The 15,781-nt window shown below is 36.8% G+C and overlaps 3 protein-coding genes and 1 long non-coding RNA gene across 6 annotated transcripts; 3 read left to right on the top strand and 1 right to left on the bottom strand.

Annotated features, from left to right (window-relative positions):
- The first annotated feature begins 1,489 nt into the window (after positions 1-1,489).
- Positions 1,490-7,520, top strand: LOC133881692 (uncharacterized). Its single transcript, XM_062320694.1, has 11 exons — positions 1,490-2,002; positions 2,495-2,567; positions 2,865-2,948; positions 3,380-3,496; positions 3,945-4,382; positions 4,541-4,926; positions 5,523-5,622; positions 5,718-5,777; positions 5,858-5,944; positions 6,139-6,267; positions 6,612-7,520. The coding sequence occupies exons 1-11, from the start codon at positions 1,917-1,919 to the stop codon at positions 6,909-6,911; spliced, it is 1,860 nt and encodes a 619-aa protein (XP_062176678.1). The 5' UTR covers positions 1,490-1,916; the 3' UTR covers positions 6,912-7,520.
- LOC133881696 (uncharacterized) lies at positions 7,483-11,853 on the bottom strand. Of its 2 annotated transcripts, none has more exons than XR_009902578.1 (3): positions 11,719-11,853; positions 10,765-11,432; positions 7,483-7,516 (listed from the first exon to the last, which is right to left on the bottom strand). It is a non-coding gene; the product is annotated as an uncharacterized LOC133881696 (long non-coding RNA). The 2 variants fall into 2 exon arrangements; XR_009902577.1 differs by lacking the exon at positions 7,483-7,516 and having other exon boundaries at positions 10,616-11,039; positions 11,114-11,432.
- Positions 8,801-12,480, top strand: LOC133881694 (plastid division protein PDV2). Of its 2 annotated transcripts, none has more exons than XM_062320699.1 (2): positions 8,801-9,205; positions 11,747-12,480. In XM_062320699.1, exons 1-2 carry the CDS (start codon positions 8,984-8,986, stop codon positions 12,383-12,385), a joined length of 861 nt encoding a protein of 286 aa, XP_062176683.1. In that variant the 5' UTR covers positions 8,801-8,983; the 3' UTR covers positions 12,386-12,480. The 2 variants fall into 2 exon arrangements, with proteins under 2 accessions (XP_062176683.1, XP_062176682.1); XM_062320698.1 differs by having other exon boundaries at positions 8,814-9,205; positions 11,738-12,480.
- A 924-nt stretch (positions 12,481-13,404) lies between these two features.
- On the top strand, positions 13,405-15,179 carry LOC133881695 (hemoglobin-2). The gene is made up of 4 exons (XM_062320700.1): positions 13,405-13,637; positions 13,727-13,841; positions 14,661-14,777; positions 14,923-15,179. The coding sequence occupies exons 1-4, from the start codon at positions 13,525-13,527 to the stop codon at positions 15,058-15,060; spliced, it is 483 nt and encodes a 160-aa protein (XP_062176684.1). The 5' UTR covers positions 13,405-13,524; the 3' UTR covers positions 15,061-15,179.
- Positions 15,180-15,781: the final 602 nt, after the last annotated feature.

Raw genomic sequence — 15,781 nt, 5'->3', positions numbered from 1 at the left:
AAAATAAAAATTGGCCAAATGATTCCATGGTTATTAGAAAAAAGTCTAGTATTGAGCCAAAGGTTACATCTATTACTTAGGTCAAATCTATTCCATATACCCAGCTCTTTGACTTCGTAGCGAGAACCTGTCTATATACTTGTCGGAACATGTAGGGTTTAAGTAAGCCCTTATCCATGCATGAATTTCATAATGAGAAATGCTACACACATTCTAACTCTTACATTTTCAAGTACACATTCTTTAATATGATAGTGAAAATTACAATTGGATCTAAAATTTAATGGTAATTTTCACTGTCACGTCAAAGAGCACGTATATAAGAGTGTGAGAGTGAGTATATGTAAAATTTCTCTTCCACAATTATTTTGCCCATACAAATTCATCTGAAACTACCACGTAATCTGCTCGTATTGTCGTATGCAGGCTCCTTAATGCATCCGATCCCGATTCTGTTGACCTTTACAAAGCTTAGAAGTTTCAATTGCACGGAATATCAACCCTAGTGGCTAGTAGTGAACGTTGAACCGAACTACATGTGCGGTGTGCCATTTGTCCACAACATGCATGTTCTGAAAAGAGAGCTGAAACAGTTTCAGGTTCCCTTTCTTTGTTCTTTCTTCTGGATAGCACCCTATCCCAGAAAAGGCTCTTGCCTTTTCTCCCAAGTTTTTGACTGGAAAAATTGGTCGTATCCGAATTTTCTCAAAGATAATAGACAATGGAAAGCCCACCAAACCAGTCATTTCATGTCAATCATACATTGTTTTAACTTTGACATTCACCTTTCAGCCCTTTTTAGGCTGCCCTTTCCTTTTTTAAGTGCTGCCCTTTTAGGCTTAGGGACCAACGCCAGTCTAATCCTCCTTCCAGCGTTGCATGCGACTCTCACTTTCTATGCAGCACCGAACAGACAAGTAAAATATATAACCCAAGTATAAAAATGGACATAGGATTGTTAATGAAATTGACACTCGGGTTTGTTTGGCAAAACCTTTTTTAGAGTGTAATTTTACTTTTTTGATTGTGATGCAATATGAAGGTGAAAATAACTAAAAGCTACCCTAAAAACTATTGCAATATTCTTCTTTTTGTCTTCCCTTTCCTCCAACACACAAAGTACAAAATGGGAAGTGAATCAAGTGATTAGTATAAAACAAAGAACATTTCAATCTAACACCAAGATTTTATGCCATAAGAAATGGTTAAAAGTATCTTGTTATACTGATCAGTGAACCAACCAAGTGGGTTTCAATCATGTAATTTAATTTGTTTTTCATTTTTTTGGGATTTTTTTTTATAATGATTTCACTTAAGTCAAATGGCACAACAACCATGGTGAGTGCATATCCCATGAACTCCTTCTATATTTTTATATATATCTTATTCACCACCCTGTTTGTTGTCCCTTTGTTCCTATTTAAATGACTGAGTATTACTTTTGCATACCATCTTGAATCAAAAGCCACGAACTGGCTTCCTTCTTTTAATGCAATGCAAAAGCCCACCATTGCAAAAGCTTCAAAGGTGGTATGACTTTCTTAGACAAGGGACTAGTCAAAAAAATGACCGACCTTTTAGGTACTTTCTACTGTATAGCACATACACTTGAGCATTTATCCTTGCACCGTCTGGCTTACTTCTCGCATTCCAATAAGAACCCATTTAGCCTTTGAACCACTAGATTTTGTTTTACTTTTCAAAAACACATCCCCGTGAGTAGTCTCACTCTATCAGCGTATGCTTTGTTGCGTATAAGCTGGGTTTTCGCTGTACAATTAATGCTCTTTGGATGTATTTGTGATGCTGCTGGTTTCTCTGTTTGGCACTTGTCAGTATCCGATGGTTGTATTTGCTGCAAGTGATGTCCTTTCTGTGAATTTTTAACTGTGGGGACAACCAATTCTGGTACTGCTATGCATGCGACAAAGTGGCGGGATTCTAGTTTGAAGCCATTCAACTTCATGGAAGAAAAGGTTTCAAGACACAAGCGTTCTCAGAGGTAGTTTTTTATTGATCAGTTTGTTCCTTGCGTCCTCTGTATATCGAGTTATGGTTTTCTTGAACTGGGAAACACGCTAAAATGGTTTCTGTGTAAGCTCAATGGCTGTATTAAACAGGGGTTCTGTGGCACTTTGTTTATACATGTCTTGGGAGCAAATCCCTATTAGGTCATACACGAAGTCTTGAAAACTAAACTGGGTTTTGCTAGGAGTGGAAACCTGAGCTTCGTCTAGTCCAGGAAAGCTCTTGAATAAAAGTTTGAACCGATTTTATTTTAACTTCAAAAATTAACCTCTAGCAAGGAAATTCTTGTTTTCCAGTTATGGTGATAGAAATGCAAATGCTAGAATTCTTGTTTTCCAGTTATGGTGATAGAAATGCAATATTTACTCAGAAAGTGTAGATAATAAATGCCAATACACCCTTCTGGCTAGTCTTTTCCTGCATTCCATTATGAGTCACTGACTCGTTTTCCTTTTAACATTGACAGTGATCCAATTAAAAGAAGACTAAAGACAGATAGATTATGTAGCATCCTTGAATCTCCTTATCAAGCTGAGATGGTAAGAAATTCAATTATCTGTTTCATGTTTAACATTTTGGTGAGGGGTTTCCTTCTCATATGCTTTGAAGCCAAAAAGTACAATTTTATTGTGCGCCTAAAAAGTAAATATGAGTACGCTGCAGTAGCTGGTTCTTTATTCACCTTATACGAACTATTTCTGATAACATAGAGCAGTCACACTAGGTATAAGTTATAAGCACTCTCATTCAGAAATCAGAATAAATTCCCTTCTCACTTTCAAGTTTGGTCTAATTTTTTGTTTAATTTGTCTATTTATTTTTCTTTTTCACAAAAGGAATTAGGAGAGCTGACAGCCTGTATTGAAGCGAAGACGAGGCAACCCTTTAATACTGACATTCAATGCTCTCTGAAGGAAGAGGTATAAATCTCAACTTTGCTGAGTTGTCATGCTATGGCCTATGTAATATGCTTCTGGAGATAAAGGGACTTTAGGTTATTGAATAAGACATTTGTTTATCAATTCAACACTCCATTAATTTCTTCTTAATATTTGTCAAATATATAGTCCTATAAAAAGATATAAGTTATTGCACTTTACTTTTGGCTTCCTGCAGCCAATATTGTGAGATTTCATGGGAAAATATACAATATATGGAAGGGGGTGAGTAGCACACTTTCGGCTAACCTGCATTGTGCCTAAAGAATTGGTTTCACAATTAGCTAAGTAAACATGGGTCCTTGGTATGCATAATTCGTCGAGGTTCAGGCCTAGGATCAACATGACATGTTCTTCTATTAATCCACATCCAATTAGTTATTTACTGTAGCTTCACTTGCTGTCTTGTGCAGGTTCTACAGCTTCAAAGGCAATTAAAGGACCAATTTGTAGTACGTCGTGTATTAGAGAAGGCATTAAGCCATCGGCCTCTCTCACATGATGCTGCTATAGGACACTTAATCCCCAAGGTAACTTCTCTTTGCCAAATGGGTACTTCTTGTGGTGCGTATTACATAACTTAAACACAATATTGTTAATCTACATGCACTTCCTCTGTTTCGTTCTTTACAATTGACATGTGCAGAAAGATAAATTGCAGAACTTCATATGTGCTATACTTCTTTCTGTTACTTAAAGAATTTAGAAAAAGAAAGATAAAATGAGCTGAAAGATGAAATAGACATTGCTAATCAGAAGTAAATAATGCTTTTTTAGTTGTCAAATTGACACTTGTAAAATATTCCCATAAGAATTTCAAAAAAAAAAAAAAACTGAGCTTGAGATTTGATGCTTATGTTTAGGAGTTTTGATTACTCGTCCCCTTCCATTGCTTGAGTCACTTCTATTACTTGGCACATTTAACTCCGCTAATATTACTTTTAATAAGCATTTAATATTCCTTTTGCTTGACTTCAGCCTGCCCAAGAACTGATTAAGGAAATTGCAGTCTTAGAGTTAGAAGTTGTGTATTTGGAACAATATCTTCTTTCTTTGTATCGGAAAAATTTTGATCAACAAATATCGTCTCTATCAACTACGGAGGGAAGATTGAAATCAACTTCAGTCATGCACAAAGACATTTTTGGAGAAGTAGCTGGTTATGATATTATGTCAGAGAAAGAAGATTCAGTCAACCACTCCAGTCATCTTATGCTGCCTCAAAATTCAAACGCTAATCCACCGAAGGAATGCAGTGATATTTGGGGAACTCGAAAGCTACTGGATTCTAGTATTCATCGCAGTGACTCATCACTTTCTCAGCATTCAGCTTGTTTAACTAGAGCTTCTCCTTCTATGAAATTTCTAACTAAAGCTATAGACTCATACCATTCCCTACCCTTGTCAATGCTGGAGGTAACTTTATTTGTGAATATTAGTATAACACTCAAGTGGCCCTCAGCATTTTCCTAGTACTTGTCCCTATAGTATTCCTCTAATCAGTGGTACTTATAGTTGACTTGAATGACAATATAGGTGTAACTAATTTGTGGCTTCAAATGTTTTCTCTTCAGCAACCTCAGACTGCAACTTCCAACGTAAGTCTGGCAGAGCATCTCGGGACCACTTTCTCCAATCATATTCCAGAGACACCAAACTGGCTTTCTGAGGAGATGATTAAGTGCATTTCAGCCATATATTGTGAACTTGCAGACCCACCTTTGATAAATCATGATGACCCTTCATCATCAATATATGAGTATTCTTCACAAGGTCAGAGTGATAAGTGGAGCTCACAATGCAAGAGATTCTCATCATTCAATTCAAACTTTGATAACCCTTTCCACATTGAAGGGTCAAAAGAATTCAGTGGACCTTACTGCAGCATGGTGAAGGTGCAATTGATATGTAGAGAAAGTCAGAAATTAAGAGAAATTGAATACATGCTACGACGATTTAGGTGAGTCTTCACACTCTAAATTTCCTTAGAACCTTGGCTGAAAAAACAACAGAAAAGAGAAATGGGAATTTGGTGAACAAATTTGTTATCGGCACAAAATGAGCATCATGGAATATCCCTGGTGCTTTGGACCAATATGTTGTATCTTGATGTAACGCTAAGCTGATTTGAGTTCATGGGTCAGCAACAATTTTGTAACACCTCTGTCCCACATTGAGAAGATGAGTAGTAGCCCACATAGAGTGGGTGATTTATAAAGATAGTTATGAATGCTAAGTTCCACATTACCTAGTTATTGGGTGAAGTTGAGCAGATGTGGCTAGCGCTTTTTCCTGGGTCATTACAAATTTTTACTAATGTGTTTTATAGGATGTTTACAGTTTCTGATGGTTAATGCTTTCTGGACATGTACAAGCAATATCAAAAAGTGATGCCTTAGATTTCTTCTTGGTTTCTAATAGTTTCCTCTTTGTGTGAGCACCGCACAGAATCCTCTACTACATGAAATGGAAGAAAGGGTTTTTGTTTGGAAATTTTCATAGTAACTATCTTTCAAACAGAAATGAGGTTAAAAAGTGAAAATCATTCCATTGCAGGTCGCTTGTTTCTCGGTTGGAAGAAGTTGATCCTAGAAAGATGAAACATGAGGAGAGGCTAGCCTTTTGGATTAATGTTCACAATGCACTAGTAATGCATGTAAAATTCCTATAGCTGTGCCTGATGTTGCAGTTTTTGTTTTGCTTTTTTGTCTGGGGCATATATTAACCCATTTGTTGTCTATTGTCTCACAGGCGTTTTTGGTTTATGGAATTCCACAGAATAATCTTAAGCGAATGTCTTTATTACTCAAGGTGTGCAGTGCTTCACTGATAATTTCTGAAGAAAAAAAAATGGTGTACAAGTTGTTTAAGTAAGCTTGTGCCTGATGCAGGCTGCATATAATATTGGGGGTCACACCATAAATGTAGAGATGATACAAGGCTCTATCCTGGGATGTCGATTGCCTCGTCCAGGACAAGTAAATCCCATTCCTGAAATTCATATCAAATATCAGAAGATAAAAGGCCCGTTTGTACTTCTTTTTACATTAAATGAACCTGTTTATGTGGTAGATATTAGTTGTTGGCCTCAACATGCTTCTGTTAATTTATGATTGGAAATTTATCCATTTCTTGCTTGATTGGGACTGATTTGGCTCACTTTTGCTCCTAGTGGCTGTGGCTGTTGTTTTCTTCAAAGACAAAATTTAAGGTTGGAGATGCACGTAAAGCATATGCAATTGAGCACCGTGAACCTCTTCTACATTTTGCACTTTGTTCAGGAAGCTATTCTGATCCTGCGGTACACCTCTATCTTGCAGTATTCATTATACAAATTTGTCTCCCTGTTAAGCTGCTTTTACTTGAAAACATATGTTTCTCTTTTGGTTCATTCAGAATTAACAAACCTGATGTTGAAACCAATTTTTCTCCCTATTGGTATTCAAGAAAATCAAGAGGCATTAGAATTTGAAACATAATAATAAAAAAAGGAATTAAAGTATAAATAAAGTACTATCCGTCTAAGCTGGCTGGCATTTGATAAAAATCCTTAAGACTTTATAGAACCATGACCAGAATGGAAGCAAGATTTGTCATTTCATAGCATTATCCCCGGATCTTTCTCATTTGCTCTTATTGATTTAGGTCCGTATATACACATCCAAGAGAGTGTTTGAAGAGATGGAAGCTGCAAAAGATGAGTACATTCAATCAACCTTCAGCATACGAAAGGACCAGAAAATCCTTCTGCCAAAGATAGTGGAGTCTTTTGCCAAGGATTCAGGTTTCTGCTCAGCTGATTTGGTGCAGATGATTGAGCATTTTATGCCTGATACTCGAAGGAAGAGCATTCAGCAGTGTCAGCACAAAAGAACATGGAAGGGAATTGAGTGGATTCCTCACAACTTCACTTTCCGCTATATGCTTTCAAAAGAATTAGCCTAATGATCTCATAGCTTAATAAGTGCTCAAGAGTCAAGATCCTCCCTTAGAAGCTGATAGCACTGATAGTATTGGGCAGGTATTTCAGTTGGCTTTGGCCTTTTATGGCTTTTTTTTTTTTTATTCATTTTTCATTTTCTTTTTCCACTATGTATGAGCAAGTTCAGCTAGCCTAGTAGTTGAGAATGACAGATGAATCATAACTGAACCTTATCAAGAACATTGAGATAATGGTGATCAAAGAAGGTCAAGTCTGTTGAGAATGAGAATATCTAAAAAATGCATGAAGTGAATAGTTTGAAGTCAGAAGAGAGAAAGATGAGAAAGTACCCTGCCATTTAAGACCATGACATCTTGAAAGCTTACGCATGTTTGGTCACCGTCTTGTTTGAGTAGTAAGGTTGTGATTCAGCTGTCATTCCCAGTCATCTTGCCAACTTCTTCGATAGGTTTTCATGTACAGACAAAAAGAAAGCAGCAAGAGATTGCTTGATAGAATGGCGGCTTGCAGTTCTGTGTAATATGATTATTGTATGGCTGGATTTTGTAATGTAAAGTATCTCATTAGCGTTTGGGAAGTTATCATGATGCAGTCTGAAATTCTTCTTCTGATATGGGGTATTTGTCAAAATGCTGATTGAATGTCACAGACTCAACAATGGTTTTGGATCAAATGACATGTCTACCTTCCTTAAAGAAGGGATACAGATGAGGTTATGAGTTCAATTTTGTGTGTCCTCGTGAAGATAAAAGAATGTTGCTGATGAAATGAATTGCTTACACGGAGTGAGTGTATTATAAAGAAGCTCATGTGTCCTAATTTAATCAACTAGCCTAGTCTAAGCACACGTTTCCTCATTGTACAATTCCATCTATGGCTTCAGTCTTCATTCAGAGTAATGCATAGGATTTCATGTTATTAATGATTTATTAATGGTAATTTTAAAAGCCACATCAATTTTGGAAGGACATAAATTTTCCTCATAGTATTACTCCTTCATAAATGTGACCTTTTCGCCATTGCAGCAAAGTCTTGTGAAAATAGCCATATAAACACTGCTCTTTTTAAAGATCACTAAGTAGGCCCATACACATGATATAAGATATTTTTTAGAAATTACATTTTTATCCCAACTATTTCAAAATATTAACGTGTCAGTCTCGACTCCCAATCAATCTTTAGATCAATAATTATTAAAATAACAACAAAAACAATCAAAGGTTAATTGAAACAACAACATCAAAGTTGTACTTTCTATCATTTCTCTTTCCTTGAAAGCATGTTATTAAGATAAAGCCTCCATGATATTTTGCATGAAACTTTAGCCATTAGATGTTCATTATTATTTATTACCTTCACGATATCTCTATCCACTCCTAACTAATTATTTATGTCTTTGATCCTCAAACCACTTTTTATCTTAAATCTCAACTACTTTGATCTTGTCCTTTCCACAATATGAAAACTGAAAATAATAAACATTCATTTCATATCAAAATGGATGATGCATCTTGATATCACAAAATCATTAGAATAAAAGTATAGTATTCTCATAAAGTATCTTTTATTGCAATTGAATATATATATATAAATGGACAAGGGTTCATTGAAATTTTCTTAAGAAATCTGAGTAAAAAATAAGAGGGGGTTGAGGTTCGAATGCTCTGGACAGCCCAGATTGTAAGGTTAGCTTATCGTGAAGGTCGGAATCCGAATTCTTCAAAATTAGGTTTTTTTTTTTTCAAAAAATACAAAAGAAAAAAACAAGTGGCCCCCATGTATCTGCTCAGATCCTTCAGTCCACTTGAAAGCACTAAAAGAAAGAAATTAATTTTTATGAAGGAAAAGACGCATTTTGTCAAAGACAAAAAAGTGAGTGGGAAATCTATCTGCTAAGGGAGCACCACAATCACTTATTAAAGAAAGCCCATGGAACAGAGACACAACAAACCTCTTTTGGCGCTTCCGCCCGAACCCTTTACTGAAACCGCATTCACTTTTCAATTCAAACCCCTTCAGCATCGCCACCAGTCCACCTCTTCACACACACGCGGAGACACAGAAAGAGACAGAAATGGAAGATGGGGGAATTGGGTTAGTGCTGGCGAGAGCCACAGAGCTCCGATTGAAAATCAGCAACTGCATCCACAAGGCGACCCCCACTACTCCTAGCAATGGCCCGGAACAAGAGTACGACGACAAAGAGCAAGAAGAAGAAGATGATGAAGAAATGGAGAGGCTTTTAAACATTTGCGATGCCCTCGAATCCCTCGAGAACCAGCTCTCTTCCTTGCAGGTTTTGGCCTCAAAACTCCTTTTTTTCTTGGTTAGGGTTTTTCTGTAAAAACCCTCACTTTGGAGTACTCGCTTTTGAAAGTGCTCTAATTTTTGGACTTGACGTGTTTGATAATTGTGTCTGTGAAATGGGGTTAAAGCATTTCGCTACTTTCTTTCTTTTGGGAATTTTTTTTTTTTTTTGGTGTGTTTGTGTCTTGGTTCTAATTGTTCTCTGACACAACCACACAAGAAGAAAATGAAAATTCATTCTGGGGCGGTATTGGTTGAGCTTAATGGTAAGAATATTCAACTTCTTTTCTTATGCGATCTATAGTTGATGACACAAGGCAAAAATATGGACACAGAATGGAAGCGTAATATCCTGTATTGGTTTTGAGACGCTGTCTTTGTGTCTAGAATTATGGATTATCAACTTATCATGAACATATTCAAAATTCTGAACGGTATAAAAGTGAAGAGGGTTATGATTAACCTAGATGATAGAGCCTAATGGGTTATGATAGACCTAGTTGAATCTAGTTTCTAAATCTGTAATAACTAATCTGATTGACATGTCTAAACATGCATACAAGTTTTTTTTTTTATACTTCTTATGTATCTGGTGAAAAGGTTTCACGGGTAATAGTTATCTCAAGTAGGAAACTAGAGATTTGGTTTGGGTTATTGAGGACAAACTACAAGGATTTCAGTGCATCCATTTAATAAAGTTAATGTCCCTACCAAAGATGATTATGTAGAATTGGTTTCAAGACCACTCTCGTTGGTACCCATTGTGAAAATTTCAGTTATATGCTAACTGCTTGCATGTTGATATTTTCTCTTTTAGGTTGGTAATTTATGCACCACCGTCCACCCCATTATTATGGGGGGAGAGGTGCCACTTGAGTTAAAACTTATTGGCTAGGAAACTGAAATTAGATGAAGGAGAAAATGTTAGTATCATTTTCTCTCCTATAAGTTTTGGTATGATTACAATCAGTGAGGCACTCATTAATTATTAAGTTTGACATATACTAGAAATGAACACAGGCTCTAATTTGCCATTGTGGACACTGAATGTCACACTTCAACATAGGTGCAGGGTGTATCTTGTGGAAACTCCCCAAGATAAAGGCAAGGGTACCTGACCATGTGTAATGTGTCCTTGCAGGACAGTTTCACTCGTTCACACACAAAAAAATACCTTGTGGTGTTTGTCTATTGCTGGTTCAAACATATACTGTCTTTATATAAGCTGTATAACACGTCAGTTGGCTGTAGTATGTTAAACCTAAATGGAACTAAACTATTATACTGTTTAACACATTTATCTTCCTATACATTTGGAAATCTAAAAAGGGACATTTATATTAAATGGAGATAGTTGTCATGCTTATGTCAATTATCATGTCATATGAGAAGTGTTAGGCATGCTAATTTTCAGGGTAACCTTTTGAGCGTCACATATAGCAATGAGAATTCTAATATCAATATGATTATTTTGTCTTGCCATGACCTAATGAGATTTTGTAACATATTCATGATCTTTTTTCATGTCTAATTTCCTTCCGGTACTACCTTGAATGCAGCAGGAGTGTTGAGTGCCCAAGTGAGATTTCCTTGAGTGCCCTACCTACCTCCCTCTCATAGCATCTTTTAAAACTAGAATATCACTACTACTCTTGGCAAGTAAGATCATCCCCTGCCTTTTAGTTACTCATATGGTGAATAAACTTGCTGGCCTATGCATCTCTTCCCTATCAATATGCTTGCTGCTTTGGCATATTGCCGCTCTAAGTTTACCATTAAGGAATGCTTTCAACATATGGATCAATGCTTCACGCCATTCTTTCCTGCAGTTGTAATTAGATACGTTAAGTGATAGGAGAACTAAGTATACCAAGTTAAATAGAGGATAATGACTCACACTTCTGTATCCAAAATTACAGCCTTATGCAAAATTAGCTGCCACCCTTGTATTTAGGGTCAAACCAGTGTTCCAGTTAAGAATGCTTAGACAAGCACCCTCATTAAATTAGTATCTATTGTCCATGCTTGATATCAATTGAAATTTCTGAGAAGTATTTGTGAGTGTCCTTCTCATCCCTTTAGCTAGCATACTTGCATAACAGAAATTACACATGTATATTAGCTTGTCAAATTGCTGACAGGCTGACAGCTGCGATCCATGGATGCTCAATCTTTTCCACTCTCTGCTCCTCAGCACCCTCGCACCAATGCATTTCCTGAATTTGTCATAATATAAGGAATTAGTGATTCACCACCCCTCCTGAGCAAGCTCACTGTTTTCTAGTTTATTTAGTTTCAACGTGTTTTCATTATATTAATAAGTTGTCATAAGTCCAACATGAAAACGTTGTGCCTATTTGGCATGCTTACTGGATACTTGTTCATTTAATTCTGACATATGTTCATTATAGTGTTATAATAAAAGTGTCATAAGTCCAACATGAAACCTTCGTCAGAATAGTAGAAGGACATATGAAACAAATAGCTTTTTGGAATCTTAACTGTAATATTTGATGTCTAGACTTTGCAGCAGCAACAACGATATGAAAGAGAAGTGGCCCTTACTGAGATTGAAAACAGCCGTAAGATGTTACTTGATAAGCTCAAGGAGTACAAAGGGGAGGATTTGGAAGTTATACATGAAGCTTCTGCTTTTGCTTGTGAAACAGTAGAGCCCAACAATGATCTGCTGCTGCCTCCATATCCAAGCCGGCCTCCAAAGTCTCTTTGTCTAGAGAATGGCTATCTGCCACAGTTCGCTAAGTCTTTACGAAATGGAAAAATCACCAGTGATCCAACAAATGAAGTGAAGAAGAATGTCAGCGAGTCAGCAAGAAGTCAAACCCAGACTGGGTCACAAGATTCAAGAAAAGGGTTGGGATTTTTTGTAGGTGCAGCAGGCAAGACAGTGCTCACTCTTGTTGGTGTGGTGACTGTATTAAGCATGTCTGGGTTCGGACCTAATTTTGCAAAAAAAGATTCCATTTTCAAGGTTTTGGGCTTGTTTCAGCAACCAGCAGCTGAGAAAAGGAGATCTAATATTCAATGCCCTCCTGGGAAAGTCCTAGTGGTGGAAAACGGAGAAGCTCGGTGTCTTGTGAAAGAGAGAGTTGAAGTACCATTCTCATCAGTTGCTGCAAAACCAGATGTAAACTACGGGTGTGGTTAGTTTTGGTGTTGAATCTCCTTTTTGTATATCACATTTCCTAGTGATATGTATTGAGTTTTTCTTCAATGGCCAACGGTCGTCATCATTTTTCGCTAGTAGTGATCTATTTGGCATGACCTTCTCTCTCTCTCTCTCTCTCTCTCTCTCTCTCTCTCTATATATATATATATATATATTAATCTTATATGCTTTGAATATGCAAATTGCAAAAAAAATCCCAATTTTCAGATCCTATGATCCCAGAGGTAGCAACTATACCACCTCAGGGTATGGTCGAATTCCTTCTTGAAGCAGCTTGGAACCCTTGAATAAGGTACTGTTGCACATTCTTATGATGTCACTGATGACTTACATGACTCTGAAATAACAGATCCTAAGCAATGAATGACTCTTATGATGTCACTGATTACTCAAATCACTCTGAAATAAGGGATACTAATCCTGATAACGAACGGGCAGAGAATGAGAGAGGGGAGTCCTGAAATGCCCACACGGGGGCTGCGCGCGCACTTTGGAGCAGCCCAAAGACATGTTGGAACACTCTGAATCCTCTATCATTTCTTGTCCAAATTCACTGAAATTCGGACAAAGGAATACAAGCTTTAGATCGAAGAGAGTAAGAGCCTCCCCTATATGGAGATATGGAATTGGTTTGTCGTCGTTTCTGTTGGGTGGACCGTGGATTGCAGTTGCCAACTTTTGGTTCAATGAATTCAAATTATTTATTGCCTTCTATCCACAAACCGCACAAGCCCACTAATAATATTACCAACGAATAAACTAATAATAAACAAGCATTTTTATTAGTTTAATTAGTATTCTAACATTTACTACATTTTTTTTTTGTTTTCTAGTTCTTTTCACTTTTTTGGGTAACCATTAAGTAATGGTCAAGCCCACCAGAAGCTGCCCCTAGTATTAGCCTATTAAGTATTAGGCATGGTGGTAGCAGATAAGAAGTGCTACTCTACTTGTTATGCCGAAAATAGACCCCCCAAAAGATGGCTCTTCGACCCCGTGAAGAGCCGAATTTCATCATCGTTAAGCTTTGCTATATAAGCTATCCTAGATTGCTCCACATCCCATAACAGTCACCATTTTCAAACTCGATCTCCTGCCATTGTTGACAAAGAAAAACCATGAACACCTTGGAAGGAAGAGGGTTCACAGAAGAGCAAGAAGCTGTGGTGGTGAAGTCATGGAATGCAATGAAGCCTAATGCTGGAGAGTTGGGTCTAAAATTCTTCTTGAAGTAAGCCATATTAATAAATTTATCGTCTGATTATTATTAATTTCCCATATCAATGGCTGTTAATTAATTTGAACAAATGGATTTTGTAGGATATTTGAGATTGCACCATCAGCTCAGAAGCTCTTCTCTTTCTTGAGAGACTCAAATGTTCCTCTCGAACGAAATCCAAAGCTTAAGTCCCATGCCATGTCTGTCTTTCTGATGGTACGTAAGACCCCTTTGAACTAATTATATAAATATGAAGATTAATTGGTGACCACCTTCAAAATTCCTTTTTTTTTTTAAAAAAAAAAAAATTTGGTGTGGTCTATGTTTGATTTTATTTTTCTTTTTCTTTTTTTCTTAAAAAAATATATTAATAAAAAATTCAAAAAAAAAAATCTTAAAATGCAAAAATAATTTTCATGTTATATGATATGGGAAATTAAGAACACCACTCAAAATACGCTAACAAATATACCAAGCTTAGAGGCTGGGCCTGAGTCCTAAGCCCTTTCATGTAAGTGTGACTGAGCCCTTTCATCAAGACTTATATTAGGCCCACATGGTTTATAGGCTTTCACTTGGGCCCAAGCTCAATTTTGATTTGAGTATGGGACTAGAAGCTTCGGGAGTTTTTTTTTTTTTTTTTGGAGGGGGGGGGGGGGGGGGGGGTGTGGTTTAGATAAAAACATTAACAATTAACAAATAACGAAAACTACAAAACATTCAAAATTATTTTTACTATCGTATTAAGGTACTTTTCCAAATTAAAAGCAAAAAAATCGTGTCAGAAACGCATTAACAAACAAACGTACCCAAATTGAGTGAATTGAATCGAGATTATCTATGATGTAGTTTCATAGTTTTCTGTTTGTTTGAAAGATATAGTTTCATGGTTTAATTGGTAGGCTAAGACGAATCTATGAAATCTGTGAGAGTTTATCTTCTAATTTACGGGCCAGAAATTAAGTGGAAACGTATTTAATTAAGAATAAGCATGTCAATTATGTTTTGTTAATTAATTTTGTATATGTATTGCAGACCTGTGAATCGGCAGTGCAACTCCGGAAAGCCGGCAAAGCTACCGTGAGAGAGTCAAGCTTGAAAAAGTTAGGTGCTGTCCACTTCAAGCATGGGGTGGTCGATGAGCATTATGAGGTAGTATATATATATATATATATATATATATATATATATATATATATATATATATATATATATATATATATATATATATATATCCCGGCCTGCTGATTATTTTTATTATTCCATGGCTGATCGTGGCTTTGTAAATGGTTCACAGGTCACAAAGTTTGCGCTGCTGGAAACTGTCAAGGAAGCGGTGCCAGAAATGTGGTCACCGGAGATGAAGATTGCATGGGGAGAAGCTTATGATCAGTTGGTTGCTGCTATCAAATCTGAAATGAAGCCTTCTTCTTAGACTTTTTGAATTTAAATAAGCATATATATATATATATATATATGAATAATCTCTTTCCTCGAGGAAATTGAGTTTTAAATAATCTGTTATTTAAATGATATTGTAAGCTTTTGAGGTCATTGCTATAATAATATAAAATCACAGCCCTTAGCTCTTCTTAATACATAAAGAGCAAAGATTAAAAAAGAAAAATTAATATGTTTTTTGCCCCTTCTGATCATGCCAAACTATATAACAACTAATGTGTACGTCACTACGTCCAATGTTTGTTTGAGCTGATCATCATAGTAAGACCAGCTGCCGGCCTGTTGGAGATCGATGCCAACCGCGTGCACAAGAATGTGCCGTCACGCTAACAAATGACGCTGACGCCTGACACGCTCCTTTGTAATTGTCTTGGTCGCCTAGCTCCGTACAATCCACGCCAAAGATGTATAATCATACGATCTAGCGCTAGCTATTCGACAATTCTGAGGTTTTCATTTTGATCCTTGATGGGTATTCGACAATTTTGCTCGGTCTGAATGGGCAAGAGCAGCATGAGCCTTGATGGCTAGCGCGCACAAGTCTTGGAGAGAAAGTGGTGCTTGGGATTTGGAGAGTGGCATCATGAAATAAATTTGGCCAAGCTGTAGCTCTTCGTTATGGGGCATGAGTGGCACGTGGGAGTTGATGTCCATGGAGTCTGAGCTGCAGAGGAAGCTGTTCGGATTCTGGGAGA

Source organism: Alnus glutinosa, chromosome 11 (genome assembly GCF_958979055.1).
Source record: "Alnus glutinosa chromosome 11, dhAlnGlut1.1, whole genome shotgun sequence".
Classification (NCBI taxonomy): Eukaryota; Viridiplantae; Streptophyta; class Magnoliopsida; order Fagales; family Betulaceae; genus Alnus; species Alnus glutinosa.
Note: the sequence above shows the minus strand (reverse complement) of the source record. Positions and strands in the feature narration are given on the sequence as shown.